General features: G+C 37.9%; 1 protein-coding gene across 5 annotated transcripts in view; it reads right to left on the minus strand.

Moving 5' to 3' along the window:
- Positions 1-19098, minus strand: part of si:ch211-257p13.3 (kinesin-like protein KIFC3) — a 49296-nt gene that overhangs the window by 3444 nt on the left and 26754 nt on the right. For all 5 annotated transcript variants that reach the window (XR_009827750.1, XM_062062977.1, XM_062062979.1 and 2 more), the window contains 9 exons: positions 13038-13185; positions 12839-12969; positions 12664-12775; positions 12420-12601; positions 9486-9590; positions 6039-6169; positions 5556-5676; positions 3524-3653; positions 2159-2388 (listed from right to left, as the gene is read on the minus strand). Coding sequence is in view for 4 of the 5 variants with exons in the window: in XM_062062977.1 (XP_061918961.1) it covers positions 2159-2388; positions 3524-3653; positions 5556-5676; positions 6039-6169; positions 9486-9590; positions 12420-12601; positions 12664-12775; positions 12839-12969; positions 13038-13185 (1290 nt within the window). In the remaining variant the exon portion in view is untranslated. The remainder of the gene's footprint in view (positions 1-2158; positions 2389-3523; positions 3654-5555; positions 5677-6038; positions 6170-9485; positions 9591-12419; positions 12602-12663; positions 12776-12838; positions 12970-13037; positions 13186-19098) is intronic.

Raw genomic sequence — 19098 nt, forward strand, 5'->3', positions numbered from 1 at the left:
GTCTGATTCCTATCAAAGCAAGTCATCAGAATCAGGTAATACACCAACTTATATTCTTGTCTTCATGAAAGAAAGGAATATATATGTGTTAAACATGCTTGTATTATCTTTAAACACCTTTAACTTGTTAACATTAACTATATGTGTTAAACATGCTTGTATTATCTTTAAACACCTTTAACTTGTTAACATTAACTATATGTGTTAAACATGCTTGTATTATCTTTAAACACCTTTAACTTGTTAACAATATGAACTATATGTGTTAAACATGCTTGCATTATCATTAAACACTTTTAACTTGTTAACAAAAACATATATTTCATAAATAAGTAAATATAAATTATATATATGAATGAGGTAGATCCCCACGACTTGATCAATTGAAAAGTAGCTCGCCTGCAGAAAAAGTGTGAGCACCCCTGCACTAGAGTATAAGTCGCATTTTTTGGGGAAATGTATTTGATAAAACCCAACACCAAGAATAGACATTTGAAAGGCAATTTAAAATAAATAAAGAATAGTGAACAACAGGCTGAATAAGTGTATGTTATATGACGCATAAATAACCAACTGAGAACGTATGTTAACGTAACATATTATGGTAAGAGTCATTCAAATAACTATAACATATAGAACATGCTATACGTCTAACAAACAATCTGTCACTCCTAATCGCTAAATCCCATGAAATCTTATACGTCTCCTACGTGAATGAGCTGAATAATATTATTTGATATTTTACGGTAATGTGTTAATAATTTCACACATAAGTCGCTCCTGAGTATAAGTCGCATCCCCGGCCAAACTATGAAAAAAACTGCGACATATAGTCTGAAAAATACGGTATGTATTCCAAAAATCCCTTAATGTACAATATATTGACCCTTCCATTACATGCATACTAACAAACACTGCACCTAATGTTGTGCATTGTCTCATGTGCATCTTTACAGCCATATGGGGGCGCTGTTCTGTCAGCATTTAATGATGCTCTTATTTATTTTCATTATTTGCTATACCAGTTAGGGGTGTGTACCCATTTTTGTACTTTTATAGGCACAGACTTCATTCCATCGGTACTACCGGATATCCATTCACTTTAAATCAAACGGTGCCACATTTCAATACCTTTGTAGCTTGTGATGTCACCTCTGTTTGCAGACCGGCTCAAACACTTGGCAAGGAAACAAACAGTTAAGCAGCACAGGAGAGTGCCTCTAGGTCACATATGTCAAATTCAAGGCCGGGGGGCCAGATCCGGCCCGACACGTCCTTTAATGTGGGTCGCGAAAGCCTGGGAATAATGTGGATACTTCATCTTTCTTACTAAATGTTTTCATTGTTTCCATTTTGACAGAAAATGCAATGTATTATTTGGTGTAATAATAACAACACCTTAACAAAACAGCTTACAGGCTACAAAACCTTTTGGTTGCTGATGTATGACACATACTGTACGTGCACCAAGTAAGCGTAGAGATGGCCTAAAAAATGTTTTGTGTTTTAAATAATTAGTCAAAATTAGGGATGTCCAATAATGGCTTTTTGCTGATATCCGATATTGTCCAACTCTTTAATTACCGATACCGATATCAACCGATATATGCAGTTGTGGAATTAACACATTATTATGCCTAATTTGGACAACCAGGTATGGTGAAGATAAGGTACTTTTTAAAAAAATTTGTAAAATAAGATAAATAAATTAAAAACATTTTCTTGAATAAAAAAGAAAGTACAACAATATAAAAACAGTTACATAGAAACTAGTAATGAATGAAAATGAGTAAAATTAACTGTTAAAGGTTAGTACTATTAGTGGACCAGCAGCACGCACAATCATGTGTGCTTACGGACTGTATCCCTTGCAGACTGTATTGTTATATAATGTAGGAACCAGAATATTAATAACAGAAAGAAACAACCCTTTTGTGTGAATGAGTGTAAATGGGGGAGGGAGGTTTTTTGGGTTGGTGCACTAATTGTAAGTGTATCTTGTGTTTTTTATGTTGATTTAATTTAAAAAAAAAAACGATACCGATAATAAAGAAACCGATACCGATAATTTCCGATATTACATTTTAACGCATATATCGGCCGATAATATCGGCAGGCCGATATTATCGGACATCTCAAGTCAAAATAAATATCTTACCTGCACCACCATGGCGGTCTTGCTGCCTTTCCCCAGAGAGTCCTGCAACAAGTACGTAAGACGAGAGTTCCTGAACGGTATGTGAGTCTGTCGTGCTCTCAGGGCTTGGATGACATCCCCGAGGGCCAACAGGGAGCGGTTTATATTCTGGGCCTCCTTCAGTCTCTCGCCCTCTGCACCAGACTTCCATACCCTCTCTGACCCCGCCAGGTCAACCAGGTTCAACTTGCCTTAGAATGAGAAGAGGAACATGTCTGTGATGGCATTTCAAATGATTAAATGTCTTTGGGCTGGGGGCGGTCTCATTTTTTCACCAGACTTGTGTGGCCTCCATTGGTTGTGGTCAAAATATATCCTCCAAGTTGTATTGTCATGATCCAAATACTTCAATGAATTATGGGTAATACCACCCATGCCCCTGCATGGTAGCCGTGTTTTTATCCAAGTCAAATTAAACACTGCCTAATTTCAGCATCAGTGGGTGTTTGTAGAGAGCATACCACTGTGAGAGAAATTTCAAGTCAACTCAACTTATGGGGTTGAATAACAGCTCAACCATGTGGTGTATTTATCCAAAAAATAATAATAATCGCACGGGCAACACAGTCAGGACGAATGTGTGAGTGTATACCCTCACTCCTGGACACCTTAGGACACAGGAGTCATACTCAAGGCCCAGGGGCCACATCATTTTATGTGGCTTGTGAAAGCTTGGAAATTAAATGTACTTTGTCTTTCTTATTAAAAATACTCCATTTTGACAGAAAAAAAAATGCAACTCTATGAAATTGCATATATTCTAAATGTTAATGTCTCATCATGCAACAAATAATATACTGTATTAGAACATTTAAAAATCCATCAATTTGTATGTTAAGTTTTTTTTTATGGCTCTTTTTTGGTTCTGGAAATTACTGCCATAAATGTATGCGAAGTAGAAAACATTCATTACAAATCAAATATTTTCATAGCTAGAGCATGAAAAACCTGTTCACTGCCTTCTACGGAAAATACATTTTCAATATTTTGAGAGCTCTCTAGACATGAAATAGTACCCTTTAGTCACCTTTACACTCTTTTAATCCAATAAAGTAATGCTGGCTGAGGCTGAGCCCATCAGTGGCCACGTAACTGAACTACGCTCTCTGATTGCTTTGGTCTCACCTAGTGGCCGATACTACTGTAGTATTGATATGTTTCATTCATTTAGCTATGCTATGCTTGAAAATGAATAAAATAAATCTCAATCAGTGGGGATGTGGAGTCGGCAGTTTTAACATGGAATGTGCAGCAGGGCAAGTACTGACTGCCGTGTGAAGAATCAATACAATAGAGAGGTAAGATATTATCGCCTGCGTTCCTCACCTGTGGTTTTGGAGCCGGTGGCGAGGTCTGTGCCGTGAACGGTGACGCAGAGCAGAGCGTGAGAGCGAGAGCTGTGCTGGTTCATCTGAGTGCCAAATGTGATCCTGTTCCTGCGGGCTGTGGCTAATATCTGGATACAAGCAAATGTAAATTCATCATTTTGTTACACTTACTTTACATTATATATACACACACACACATACATACATACATACCTATATACACACACACACATATATATATATATATATATATATATATATATATATACATACGCACACACACATATATATATATACATACGCACACACACATATATATATATACACACACATATACATATATATACACACATATATATATATATATATACACACACATATATATACACATATCTATATATACACTACCGTTCAAAAGTTTGGGGTCACCCAAACAATTTTGTGGAATAGCCTTCATTTCTAAGAACAAGAATAGACTGTCGAGTTTCAGATGAAAGTTCTCTTTTTCTGGCCATTTTGAGCGTTTAATTGACCCCACAAATGTGATGCTCCAGAAATTCAATCTGCTCAAAGGAAGGTCAGTTTTGTAGCTTCTGTAATGAGCTAAACTGTTTTCAGATGTGTGAACATGATTGCACAAGGGTTTTCTAATCATCAATTAGCCTTCTGAGCCAATGAGCAAACACATTGTACCATTAGAACACTGGAATGATAGTTGCTGGAAATGGGCCTCTATACACCTATGTAGATATTGCACCAAAAACCAGACATTTGCAGCTATAATAGTCATTTACCACATTAGCAATGTATAGAGTGTATTTCTTTAAAGTTAAGACTAGTTTAAAGTTATCTTCATTGAAAAGTACAGTGCTTTTCCTTCAAAAATAAGGACATTTCAATGTGACCCCAAACTTTTGAACGGTAGTGTATGTATACACATATATATTATATATATATATATATATATATATATATGTATATATATATATACAGTATGTGTGTATATGTATATATGTATACATACTGTATTTATGGGCGGCGTGGCGAAGTTGGTAGAGTGGCTGTGCCAGCAATCGGAGTGTTGCTGGTTACTGGGGTTCAATCCCCACCTTCTACCATCCTAGTCACGTCCGTTGTGTCCTTGGGCAAGACACTTCACCCTTGCTCCTGATGGCTGCTGGTTAGCGCCTTGCATGGCAGCTCCCGCCATCAGTGTGTGAAAGTGTGTGTGAATGGGTGAATGTGGAAATACTGTCAAAGCGCTTTGAGTACCTTGAAGGTAGAAAAGCGCTATACAAGTATAACCCATTTATCATTTATTTATGTATACATACACATATATATATGTGTATATGTATACACATATATACATATATATACATATATCCATGTATACATATATATTCATATATACATATATATATATGTGTATATATATACATATATATATATATATATACACATATATACAGTATATACATATATATGTATATATATATATATACATACATATATATGTATATATATATTTATATATATATACATATATATATATACACACATATATATACATACATATATATATACATATATATACATACATATATATGTACATATATATTTATATATATATACATATATATATATACACACATATATATATATATACACACATATATATACATATACATACAGGTATATACATATATATATATACATATACATACATACTGTGTATATATATATATATACATATACATACTGTATATATATATATACATATACATATATATATATATATATACTGTATATATAAAATTTAAAACTTTACAAAAGGCACGACTATGTGGCCCACCTACTGATAGAGGCCTTACACAACCGCATAGAGTTGTTTATGCCATGGGCCGGCACGGCCTTATTACATGTTACATTACATGTTATGTTACGTTACATGTTACGTTGTGTTATGTCACATTACGTGTTACGTTGTTTTTACGTTACATGTTATGTTACAGTAAAGCATGTGTCACCTTCTTCATATGCTGGAAGCTCTTGACCTCGATGACCCTGAGGCCCGGCACGTGCAGCTGTCCTGTTCCGTCCGGGTTGATTTTGATGTCCAACTTCTCTCCGTCTTTACTCAGAAGATCCCTGAGAGACAGAGGGCATGTTTAAGATGGGACGTTTGTGTTCCAGTCAGGTTTCGCTGATAGTAGAACCGTACGGTGGAGGGGGGCGTGGTCTGTGTAAGGACCGGCCTCAAAGCACAGCTGGCAGGTGATTGGATTACCCAGCTGTGGATAATCATCCAATCACCTGCCATGCTTATTAGCAGCAGCCGGGCAGAGACACCGAGGGGGAGGTTGGAGTTGAAAGACTGAAAAGTCACGGCGCAAGAACTGAAAAGATGTGTGCTATCATAGCGTGTGTGCGCTGCCAATAAAGGACATTGTGAACACCAGACTTTGTCAGCATCAGGAGAACCCACTAGGGAGAGAGACTTCCACACGTACCTTAGCACCTCGTTGTAGATCTCCACAGAGCTGACGGCGACCGAGTATGACCACATGTCCTTCCTCTCCTCGATCTCACTGAAAAGATGTTTGAGGGCCCGCTGGTTGATGCCAGGGTTCTCCACACTGCCCTACAAATAGAGACAAATAGGCCTACTGTATATCCACATAGAGTGTCTATCCATATATCCTCGGGGGGGTCGTCTCCGTGTATGTAGGAAGGAGACAGTTGTGCCTCCGTTTTCATAAGCCAAGTATCAGGCAAAAATGTGTCTCTGGATGTTGTCATTCATCCAGGTCTTTTGTAATCTCAGGGCATTCCATCAATCGCAACTGGACTGTGCGGTTTGTCTTAGAAAACGTTTCGCCTCTCATCCGAGTAGGCTTCATCAGTTCATGCTCAATTTAGATTGGTGAGATCTAGTCCGAGACTAGACTAAATCTGACCAACCTAAGTCTAAGAGTAGATATGACCAGTTTAATTCTCAGAGCATGAACTCATGAGAGACAAAACGTCTTAGACCAGGGGTCGGCAACCCGTGGCTCTAGAGCCGCATGCGGCTCTTTAGCGCCGCCCTAGTGGCTCTCTGGAGCTTTTTCAAAAATGTATGAAAAATGGAAAAAGACGACAGGAAAAAAATATATTTTTGGTTTTAATATGGTTTCTGTAGGGGGACAAACATGACACAAACCTCCCTAATTGTTACAAATTACACTGTTTATATTAAACATGCTTCACTGATTCGAGTATTTGGCGAGCGCCGTTTTGTCCTACTAATTTTGGCGGTCCTTGAACTCACCGTAGTTTGTTTACATGTATAACTTTCTCCGACTTTCTAGGACGTGTTTTATGCCACTTCTTTTTCTGTCTCATTTTGTCCACCAGACTTTTAAGGTTGTGCATTAATGCACAAAGGTGAGTTTTGTTGATGTTATTGACTTGTGTGGCGTGCTAATCAGACATATTTGGTCACTGCATGACTGCAAGCTAATCGATGCTAACATGCTATTTAGGCTAGCTATATGTAAATATTGCATCATTATGCCTCATCTGTAGGTATATTTGAGGTCATTTAGTTTCCTTTAAGTCCTCTTAATTCAATTTATATCTCATGACACACTATCTGTACGTAATATGGCTTTTAATTTTTTGCGGCTCCAGACAGATTTGTGTTTTGTATTTTTGGTCCAATATGGCTCTTTTAACATTTTGGGTTGCCGACCCCTGTCTTAGACAAACCAAACAGTCCAGGTGCTATTGATTTCCCTTGTGGATCATTAAAGTTTGTCTAAGTCTAAGTCTTGAATGCCCTGAGATCTGGCAAAATATGTCTCGGTTTTCATACACTGACGACTCTAAAGTAAATCCAAGTTTCATTTATGTAGTATTTTTCCTAAAGATCCACACTTTTGTGGGATACTGTACTTTGTAGGGCCACCCCAGGCTAAACTGGGGCCTAAGCAGAATTTTATTTGAAGCCCCCCGTCCCTCCCATTACAATTTTTTCCCCACACTTTTTAATTCATACGAAAAGTATGGTGTTCAAATGTTCAGAGCAGCCATCCCTACTCGTAGTACAGTACGTACAAGTCAATAACAAGTCGTCATGCAGTTTCACAGAGTATGTTGTCATAGACCAGGGGTGTCCAAACTAAAGAATCAAAGCATGCGGGGGCCATTTAGATATTTTTAATTTTCAAAACTAATACAATATAAAGATTTTTTTTTACCTTTAGGTTAGGGATCCCCTAAAGTTTGGTCCCGGGGACCTGGAAGGATCTCAGTCATGAAAATGTTCAAAATAGGTCATACATTAATTTTAAATCCCACGATCGATTTCAGATATAAAGTTGACTGTTTTATGCTCTTTATGTCAAACAAAACCATGTTTTTTATGGCAAAAACACACAATATGCAACATTTTCACCAAAAAAATGTTCAAAGGAGAATATCTGATGTGAAGTCATTGGAGCCTTAAACAGGTCAATAATTCATAATAGCATTGATTTTCATTCATTATTATTTGTAAGCAATGACAGTTGAAAAAGCACACTAAAATGTTCAGGGATCCAAAAGGGCCCCGCTGTGTAAAAAATAAGTAATACATAATTTTTCAACACTTAAATCCCTACATCAATTTGGGATCTATCCGGCAGTTATACGTTTTAAATATTTTTTGTTTGTTTGTTTGTTTAATGCTCTTTTGTCATAGAAAAACTTTGTTTTATGGCAAACAAACAAAATAAGCAATATCTTAAAGTAGAATATTTGATGTGAAGTAATTGGAGCCTTCAATAGCTCAATAATTCAAAACATTATTGTTTGAGCAATGACAGTTTTAAAGAAAAAAAGAACAGGTAGCATGGCAGCTTTGTGTTATTAGAGCAGTGGTTCTTAACCTGGGTTCGATCGAACTCTAGGGGTTCGGGGAGTCGGTCTCAGGGGTTCGGCGAAGGTCAAGACACACCCGACTCATCGTGTAAATAAAAACTTCTCCCTATCACCGTGTTATGGATACCCCCAAACAATGTTCCCTTTAATTTTCCATCTGATTTGCAGGTGTGTAAATGTTAGAATAATTATGTATAAATTATCACACAACTCTTATGGTTAAAGGCCGTTGCTATAGTTATTATCAACTGTGCTGAAGTTGTACTTTTCTATCTGTGCAAAGGCACAACTTGTAATCTTGCTTTGCGGGTTGTCTCGTGTCAGCGGTTTGTTTCCAGACCCTGCCTGCTGACAGCCAAGGACGAACATCGAGTACCTTAACGCAGACAAAACAGAGACAGGGCGAAATCACGAGTGTCAGCACATTTTTATTCTGAATAATCACATATTGTGTCTACTGGGGCTGCTTGCATTACCCCTCCCTTCAGAAGCAGCCTTAGTGATGTTAACGAGGACCTCCCGAATAAATAGAGGAGCACGTGGGACTGTACCTTAGAGCGTAGGGTGAAACTGTAACTGAGTGTGCAGCCCAATACGTTTCTCCTCATGGGTAAAATTCAACTCTGTCTCTGCTTGATTCCTTCTTCTTGTCTTGTGTAATTGATAGTTCGGTGTTTGAACCTGACAGTAATTTGTTGTGAGTTCATGCAATGTGTTGGTTTTGTTCTTGGAACAAGGCGATGTTCATGCATGGTTCATTTTGTGCACCAGTAAAAAAAACATATAAATATATATAATAATATTTTTCACTTAAGAAGGGTTCGGTGAATGCGCATTTGAAACTGGTGGGGTTCGGTACCTCTAACAAGGTTAAGAACCACTGTATTAGAGTCAACATTGCAACGTTTCCTCGATGCATTTAACCTGTATGCTTTTTTCCACTTTTTGATGTTTTTTTGTAATAGTATTTTTAGAAAGCGCCACAGGTCGTTCAAAAATGAGCTGCAGCGGGCACTTTGGACACCCCTGTCATAGACAGAACATAACATCATTACCTCCATGGTGTATGTCTTTCCAGAGCCAGTCTGCCCATAAGCAAAAATGCAAACATGGTAACCATGGATACAGGAGGTCACTAGAGGCTCAATCTCCTGAAAGACCTGCAGACAAGCACACGTCACTTTTCTCACTCTTCCTCATGTGTGTGTTGTTTTACAAAACCCAAAACCAGTGAAGTTGGCACATTGTGTAAATCGTAAATAAAAACAGAATACAATGATTTGCAAATCCTTTTCAACTTATACTCAGTTGAATAGACTGCAAAGTCAAGATATTTAATGTTTGAACTGAGAAACTTAATTTTTTTTTGCAAATAATCATTAACTTTGATTTTAATGGCAGCAACACATTGCAAAAAAGTTGGCACAGGGGCATTTGTACCACTGTGTTACATGGCCTTTCCTTTTAACAACACTCAGTAAATGTTTGGGAACTGAGGAGACCAATTTTTGAAGGTTTTCAAGTGGAATTATTTCCCATTCTTGCTTGATGTACAGCTTAAGTTGTTCAACAGTCCGGGTTCTCCGTTGTGGTATTTTACGCTTCATATTGCGTCTCACATTTTCAATGGGAGACAGGTCTGGACTACAGGCAGGTCAGTCTAGTACCCGCACTCTTTTACTATGAAGCCACGCTGTTGTAACACTTGGCTTGGCATTGTCTTGCTGAAATAAGCAGGGGCGTCCATGATAACCTTGCTTAGATGGCAACATATGTTGCTCCAAAACCTGTATGTACCTTTCAGCATTAATGGTGCCTTCACAGATGTGTAAGTTACCCATGCCTTGGGCACTAATACACCCCCATACCATCACAGATGCTGGATTTTGAACTTTGCGCTTATAACTGTTCGGATGGTTCTTTTCCTCCTTGGTCCGGAGGACACGAAATCCACAGTTTCCAAAAACAATTTGAAATGTGGACTCGTCAGATCACAGAACACTTTTCCACTTTGCATCAGTCCATCTTAGATGAGCTCGGGCCCAGTGAAGCCGGCGGAGTTTCTGGGTGTTGTTGATAAATGGCTTTGACTTTGCATAGTAGAGTTTTAACTTGCACTTACAGATGTAGCGACCAACTGTAGTTACTGAGAGTGGTTTTCTGAAGTGTTCCTGAGCCCATGTGGTGATATCCTTTACACACTGATGTCGCTTTTTGATGCAGTACTAGATGGATCAAAAGTCCGTAATATCATCACTTACGTGCAGTGATTTCTCCTGATTCTCTGAACCTTTTGATGATATTACACATCTTAGATCAGGGGTGGGCAATTAATTTTTACCGGGGGCCGCATGAGCAACCCGAGCACTGCTGGAGGGCCACATCGACAATATTTCAATTCAATTTTGCTCAATATTATTTTTGATATATACCGTAAGATAAATAATAATAATAATAATAATTAATAATAATAGTAATACTTCAACATAGTGTGTGTAACAGCATTCCATGACTAATATAAATAAATTAACATTAATAATAAATGACAGTAAAATAAGCACACGTATGACTGAGGAGTCATAGTGTAACTTTGTGTGGTGTTTGAGTTGTCCGACTTTTTGTGTGGCCATAAACGCACCAGTGGTTTAGTGCTATGCGTGTTGGTGACAGATGACAAGTTGGTTTTGGCCTGGTTTGTACGGTAGAAAATGACTAGTTTTTCGAGATAGTAGTGTTTTACTCATTTTTTGGTGTGGTTATGGCCGAATATAAACAGTTTTGCTCAATAAAGTGATCGATATAATTCCTGTCCTCGAAGCATCTCGATAGACGTTACAATAATTGAACGGTGTTCAATTGAACGGTGTTGAGTGTTGACAAACACCGTTAGGGCCGCTTGTTGTCACTGTCACTCAAAGTTGCATTGCAAAATTACACAGAATAAATGTATTTATTTTCTTTAGAATTCAGATGGGATTTGATTTGGTGCGCGGCATATATTTGCTGTGCGCAGCGGACGCTTGAGCAGTGCGCAATTGTGCAGGCGCGCACCTTAGAGGGAACGTTGCTTGGCAGTCCATGTCTTGTTGAAAACACGCCATTCGTCATCAACTTTTCTTTTTTTAGCGTCTCGGGTGTAAACCGTGCATCACTTGTCGCTCGCTGCATGTGCACCTTCACTCGCAGGTTACACATGGACACACGCCCATAAATACTTTTCAAAATAAAAGCAGCACAGTTGTATTGCGCGCACAACATAGATGTTTTTTCAACTTTATTTTGTAATTTGTGATTGCAGCTGTTCACATTCACTCACAATCACGCACACGTCCACACGGAAGTAATCCAAAAAACGATTTTCAAAACAAAAGCAGCACCGTTGTATTGCACACTCGACATAGATACTTTTTAAAATGTATTTTGTAATTTATAATTGGCCTCACGCGGGCCGGACAGGGACGCATAAAGGGCCGGATGCGGCCCGCGGGCCGCAGAATGCCCAGGTCTGCCTTAGATGGTGAAATCCCTAAATTCCTTGCAATAGCTCGTTGAGAAATGTCGTTCTTAACTGTTGGACAATTTGCTCACGCATTTGTTCACAAAGTGGTGACCCTCGCCCCATCCTTGTTTGTGAATGACTGAGCATTTCATGGAAGCTGCTTTTATACCCAATCATGGCACCCACCTGTTCCCAATTAGCCTGTTCACCTGTGGGATGTTCCAAATAAGTGTTTGATGAGCATTCCTCAACTTTATCAGTCTTTTTTGCCACTTGTGCCAGCTTTTTTGAAACATGTTGCAGGCACCAAATTCCAAATGAGCTAATATTTGCAAAAAATAACAACAATTTTCAGTTCGAACGTTAAGTATCTTGTCTTGCAGTCTATTCAATTAAATATAAGTTGAAAAGGATTTGCAAATAATTATATTCTGTTTTTATTTACCATTTACACAACGTGCCAACTTCACTGGTTTTGTAGTTCACCCACCTCTTCCTGCGTAGCCTGAGGATGGAAGACCTTGTCCAGCTCGAAGGCGCGACTTTTCCCTTTGCTCAGCACGTTCAGAGAGGACTCATTATTGCCGTCCGTGGTCACCACCACCGATTGGCCTTCCTCACGCTGGTCCTCCTTCAGCACAGGCTTGACGCGACACAGCACACGGATGTTGCCTGGGAGACACAAATGACATGACAACACCGCAGCCACATGACCCGGTTTCTTCTCCACACACCTTTTAGCTCCACCAGCTGCTCGTGCAACTTCCTGCGCAAGGCGACCTCCTTCCTGTACTTCTCCAGAAGGTCTTTGTTGGCCTCTGACATCTCGGAGATCGCTGCTGAAACCTGCCAAACAAAGAGCACAAACCAAGTATTTGGACAAGCAGGTTTGCCATGTTAGGTGATTACCTGCTTCTTGGCCTCCTTTATCGCCGCGCCGTAAAACTCGGAGAAGTTCCTGACTTGGCTCCTCAGGCTGGCGTAGTCGGTTTTCATGCCGTGTAGAGTCGGGGGCAGGGCCGTCAGACGCTTCTGTAACGCTGCCAAAAACAAATGGAAATGAACAGCTCTTTAGCGTACAGGAGCTGCTTGGCTTGTTGGGACTGACTGAAGAACTGGTGCTGCAGGTCCTGGAAGTGTTCTGCCGAGCAGTTTGCAGCCGCCTTCACCGCCTCCTCCTTCCTCTCCTCCAAATGGCCGATCTCCTTCAGCAGCTCCTCTCTCAGCTGGCCGATCTCCCGCTCATAAGCTGCAATCTGCATGGACAGAGTAAACGTTACAAACACCTCCGTTTGGTTCCATAAAACACAGTAACAGATAGAACTTGAGTGAAGGATTTTGTGTCTCCCAGTGCGCCGCTGTCCTCTGGTGTGCCTCAAGGATCCATTCTTGGACCAGGGGCCGTATTTATCAAGCTTCTTAGAATTACTCCTAAGAAGTCTGCTAAGAGTTGACTTATGAGTAAAGAAATTCTTCGCTGAAAGCTGCACTTAAAAGTTAGTTATCAAGCGTCTTACTCACACTTTCAGCTAAGTGTAGGACTGAATCTTAAGTGTCACACTCAGAGCTGAATTACGACTTTACTATGTGCCGTAAACGGAATTTTAGGTGACGTCATTTTTGTGTCCATAGAAAGGACCAATCACGGAAGGGAATCCCTTGTCTAAGAATAAAGAAATATCTTAGAAATATTTAAGTGGACAATGGGAGTGTATATTTTGACAATAAACTACAAAATAATACAAAACAAACAAACAATATTGGCAATGAATCAAAAATAAATGTGCATTTTCCCAGTGGCGAGATATCGAAGCATTGTTATGACCTTTAGTTCTGCTGTGAAAGCTCTGCTGCGTGATGTTGCTGATGAGATGACGCCCCTTATTAAATCTGTGACAAAAATAATACCCGCTCTGTCTAAACGACACCGTTTGATCAGCTGCTCGTCATCAAACAAAGCCAGGACATCCTTCCGCTCCCTGAACGTTCGCGCACGTCTCTCTCGCCTCAGTGCCATCCCCCGCTGGCAACTCCTAACCACTTAGGACACCTCTGAAGGTCTCTTAAATATCGTGGAGAGTAGGAGTGATTCTTAGACTTAAGAAAGTTGATAAATAGCTTTTATTCTTAAGTTTGAGAGCAGGACTAAATTTCGCAAATTCTCAGGACTTAAGTGGAAAATGGCACTCTAAGACGCTTGATAAATACGGCCCCAGTACTGTTTTCCTTATTCAGTGGAACCTCGAATGAAAAACTTAATTGGTTCTTCAACATGGTTCGGAAATCAAAAAGTTTGTATAGTGAAGCAGAGTTCCCCATAAGAAACAATGTAAACATGAATAATTGGCTCCAGCCTCGACAACAGTCCATATTTTAGTCAAAAAATCCACACTTTAAAGACACAATAATATAACATACAGGTGAAACTAAACAAAAACGAATATTGTGTAAAAGTCCATTCATTTCAGCAATTCAAATGTGAAACTAATGTGTGAGTTAAGGTCATGACATACAATGTGAAACATGTCAAGTAGAGATGTCCGATAATATCGGCCTGCCGATATTATCGGCCGATAAATGCTTTAAAATGTAATATCGGAAATGATCGGTATCGTTTTTTTAATTATCGGTATCGTTTTTTGTTTTTTTATTAAATCAACATAAAAAACACAAGATACACTTACAATTAGTGCACCAACCCAAAAAACCTCCCTACCCCATTTACACTCATTCACACAAAAAGGTTATTTCTTTCTGTTATTAATATTCTGGTTCCTACATTATATCAATATGTATCAATACGGTCTGCAAGGGATACAGTCCGTAAGCACACATGATTGTGCGTGCTGCTGGTCCACTAATAGTACTAACCTTTAACAGTTAATTTTACTAATTTTCATTAATTACTAGTTTCTATGTAACTGTTTTTATATTGTTTTACTTTCCTTTTTATTCAAGAAAATGTTTTTAATTTATTTATCTTATTTTATAATTTTTTTTCAAAAGGACCTTATCTTCACCATACCTGGTTGTCCAAATTAGGCATAATAATGTGTTAATTCCACGACTGTAAATATCGGTATCGGTTGATATCAGTATTGGTAATTAAGAGTTGGACAATATCGGAATATCGGATATCGGCAAAAAAGCCATTGTCGGACATCCCTAATGTCAAGCCTTTATTTGTTATCATTTTGATGATCATAGTTTACAGTTTTTGAAAACCTCAAATAAATTCACGGTTTTCATTAGCTGTAAGCCATAATTATCAAAATTATATCAAAATAAGTTTTGAAATATCTTGACTTGCATGTGAGCAAGTGTCACATATTAGCTTCACCTTGTAGATCTACTTGCTGGAATAAACAAACCTTTGCACAACATTCCATTTTTTTGAATTTCACCTGTTTCTATACAGTACAGGCCAAAAGTTTGGACACACCTTCTCATTTCAATGCATTTTCTTTATTTTCAAGACTATTTACCTTGTAGATTGTCACTGAGTGCATCAAAACTATGACACCTGTGAAGTGAAAACCATTTCAGGTGACTACCTCATGAAGCTCACCGAGAGAATGCCAAGAGTGTGCGAAAAAGTAATCAGAGCTGGCTATTTTGAGGAAACTAGAATATAAAACATGTTTTCAGTTATTTTACCTTTTTTTGTTAAGTACATAACTCCACACGTGTTCATTCATAGTTTTGATGCCTTCAGTGACAATCTACAATGTAAATAGTCATGAAAATAAAGAAAACCCATTTAATAAGAAGGTGAGTCCAAACTTTTGGCCTGTACTGTATATCAAACAAACATAACAAGGACATAATAGATCAACAATCTCTTATCAAAACATCTCAACAACAACAGCAAGCTCAACTGTCAATGCGTGCACACAAATAAGTCCCTTTGGTGCTCTCAAAAATGTTAACCATGTTGCTACAAAACAAAAAAAGGAGTGGAGACAGAGATAGGAGGGGGTGGTGAGAGGACTCTCTCCTGCTCTGAAGGAGACTCCCCTTTTTCTGGGATTCCCTCTCCTCTCTAAGTCCTCTCTAAGTCTAAGTCCACAGTGAATCCCTCAACAAACCAGGCTGGTTTATTGACTTTTTTGAACCTATATTGAGTAAGAAAAATAGAAAAAACATATTGAATAGCGAGAAAAGGAACACGATGAAGCACTGAGTAGTGGCAACCGAGTAATGAAGTGCGTAAACAGGATGTGACGCAGAGCAGTGGTCCCCAACCGCCGGGCCACGGCCTGGTACCGGTCCGTGGACCAATTGGTACCGGGCCGCACAAGAAATAAAAAAATACATAAAAAAACGTCCAAAATCAGGCCCGCGGGAAGTCCCAAGTATATATAAAAAAATTAAAAATTAAAAAATAAAATAAAATAAAAAATTCTGTCTTTTCTTATCCACTTTGTACCGCTTGCTACTCACGGTGTCTCCTAGACGCTCAGGCAAATCATATTGTCTAAAAATGCATTTTCTCATCAATAAAGTGACATCATCGCGCGCGGAAAGTGCGATATATATATATATATATATATATATATATATATATATATATATATATATATATATATATATATATATATATATATATATATATATATATATATATATATATATATATATATATATATATATATATATATATATATATATATAATATAATATATATACACATATATATATATATATATATATATATATATGTATATATATATATATGTATATATGTATATATATATATATATGTATATATGTATATATATATAATATATATATATATATATATATATGTATATATATAATATATATATATATATATATATATACATATATATATATATATATATATATGTATATATATATATATATATATATATATATATATATATATATATATATATATATATATATATATATATATATATATATATATATATATATATATATATATATATTACAGTGTTGGGTTAGTTACTGAAAACCAGTAACTAGTTACAATTACTAGTTACTTAATTTCAAAAGTAACTCAGTTACTAACTCAGTTACTTACATCAAAAAGTAATGCGTTACTGTAAAAAGTAACTATTTAGTTACTTTTTATTTCTTATTTTTTTAAAGCTCCTATTAATGGCCTTTTAGCCTTCATTTCAGTACTGTTATTGCACTGGAGAATAATACAATCTGTTGATCAACTTGACATGCATTTTTATTTGCATTTTAACATAATTAATGAAAAACAGTGCAACATAAAAAGGCAATTCTCCTTTCTTTAAACTTGGACCAATGACCATTAATAAAAAACAACTGAAAGTGCAACATAAGAAGGCACATCATCTTCCTTGAAACATAGATAGTGAAATAAAGCCTGATGCTGCTGTCTTCCACACTTGGAGTCATGTATTGTACAATCCTTGTTTTCAGTGGCAGGATCATTGACACAGATGGTGAAGTTTCAGATGTAACACTTTTGAGGGGTTTAAGCACCTGGAGGACCTCCTCTGCCACTCTCACGTCATCATCAGACAGGTTGATGATGTATTTGACATTTTTCTTCAGGGTCTTGTGGGTCAATGCAGAGTATATAGCTGCCTGCTGCTGCAACATATCATAAGTGGAGTTCCACCTCGTTGGGACATGTATGAGCTTTATGAGTAGGCAGCTTTAGTATTTCTTGCTTTGTCTTAAGCACATGAGCAGCTGTTGTGCTAGGAAACCTCCTTCCTGATCCATCCTATTGACTGAGATGTGATGCCAAATTCACTACATGTGCAAAGCACCTACCTGTGGTCCCAGTCCTGCCTCATTCACTGCAATTATTTGATTTTTGGCATTATCACGTGTGACTGGGAAATCTTTATCTTCCATTCCTCCACTGCTTGTGTCAGTACCTGCGCAAGGTGACTCTCGTAGAGGGGGCGTGTCTGCTCATCTGCCAGTCTGCTGTGATTAAGTGAGCGCTTATATCGTCACATAGTTTCCGTGGACGTGCACCAGTCTGTCGTGAGCGCAACTGGTGATGCTCTGGATAGTTCATCCACAACTTTTTTCTTCTCCTGCTCATAAAGATCTGGCACAATCTTAGCGCTGAAGTGGGTGCGCGACGGGATGTCGTAACGTGGCTCAAGCACGTTCAGCTTGTGTTTAAAACCCTCGTCTTGCACAACTGAGTCTGCACCTATAAACACACCGATTGAATGGCGCGGGGCGTTCAAGCTCTTCCGTTACTTCGCTCGCCATGACCACGCTGTGTGTGGACTGAACGTGCATGCGAACAACCTTTTTGTTTTGTTTTATATATCAAATCGCGGATCACGTGTGTGCCTCCCCTCCCCACACCTAGACACACGCCTCTTTTCTTCTCTCCGGCGTGTGACAGGGGAAGATTTAGAAGAAAGACACCGCAGCGCATCTGTTTCTAGCCGATACTACATAAAAAATAACGTAAAATAACGCAGTAATGCATCATGTAGTAACGGTAACTGAGTTACTGAATATAAAAAAATAACGCGTTAGATTACTAGTTACCGCCGAAACTAACGGCGTTACAGTAACGCGTTAGTCCCAACACTGTATATATATATATATATATATATATATATATATATATATATATATATATATATATATATATATATATATATATATATATATCATACTTGCCAACCCTCCCGTTTTTAGCGGGAGAATCCCGATATTCAGCGCCTCTCCCGACAACCTCCCGACAGAGATTTTCTCCCGACGAACTCCCGGTATTCAGCCGGAGCTGGAGGCCACGTTGTGCGATTCAGAATCGATTCTCATTTTTAAAAAATTGATTTTTTTTTTTTTAAATAATTTTTTTTTTTTAAATTTAATTTTTTTATTAATCAATCCAACAAAACAGTACACAGCAATACCATAACAATGCAATCCCTCGTTGACATTATCATTAGACATTAAAATAAAAAACAACAATAGTGTCAGAGTGGCTTACACTTGCATCGCATCTCATAAACTTGACAACACACTGTGTCCAATATTTTCACAAAGATAAAATAAGTCATATTTTTGGTTCATTTAATAGTTAAAACAAATGTACATCATTGCAAACAGTTGATAAAACATTGTCCTTTACAATTATAAAAGCTTTTTACAAAAATCTACTACTCTGC

This window comes from Entelurus aequoreus, linkage group LG11, assembly GCF_033978785.1.
Source record: "Entelurus aequoreus isolate RoL-2023_Sb linkage group LG11, RoL_Eaeq_v1.1, whole genome shotgun sequence".
In the NCBI taxonomy this organism is placed as follows: Eukaryota; Metazoa; Chordata; class Actinopteri; order Syngnathiformes; family Syngnathidae; genus Entelurus; species Entelurus aequoreus.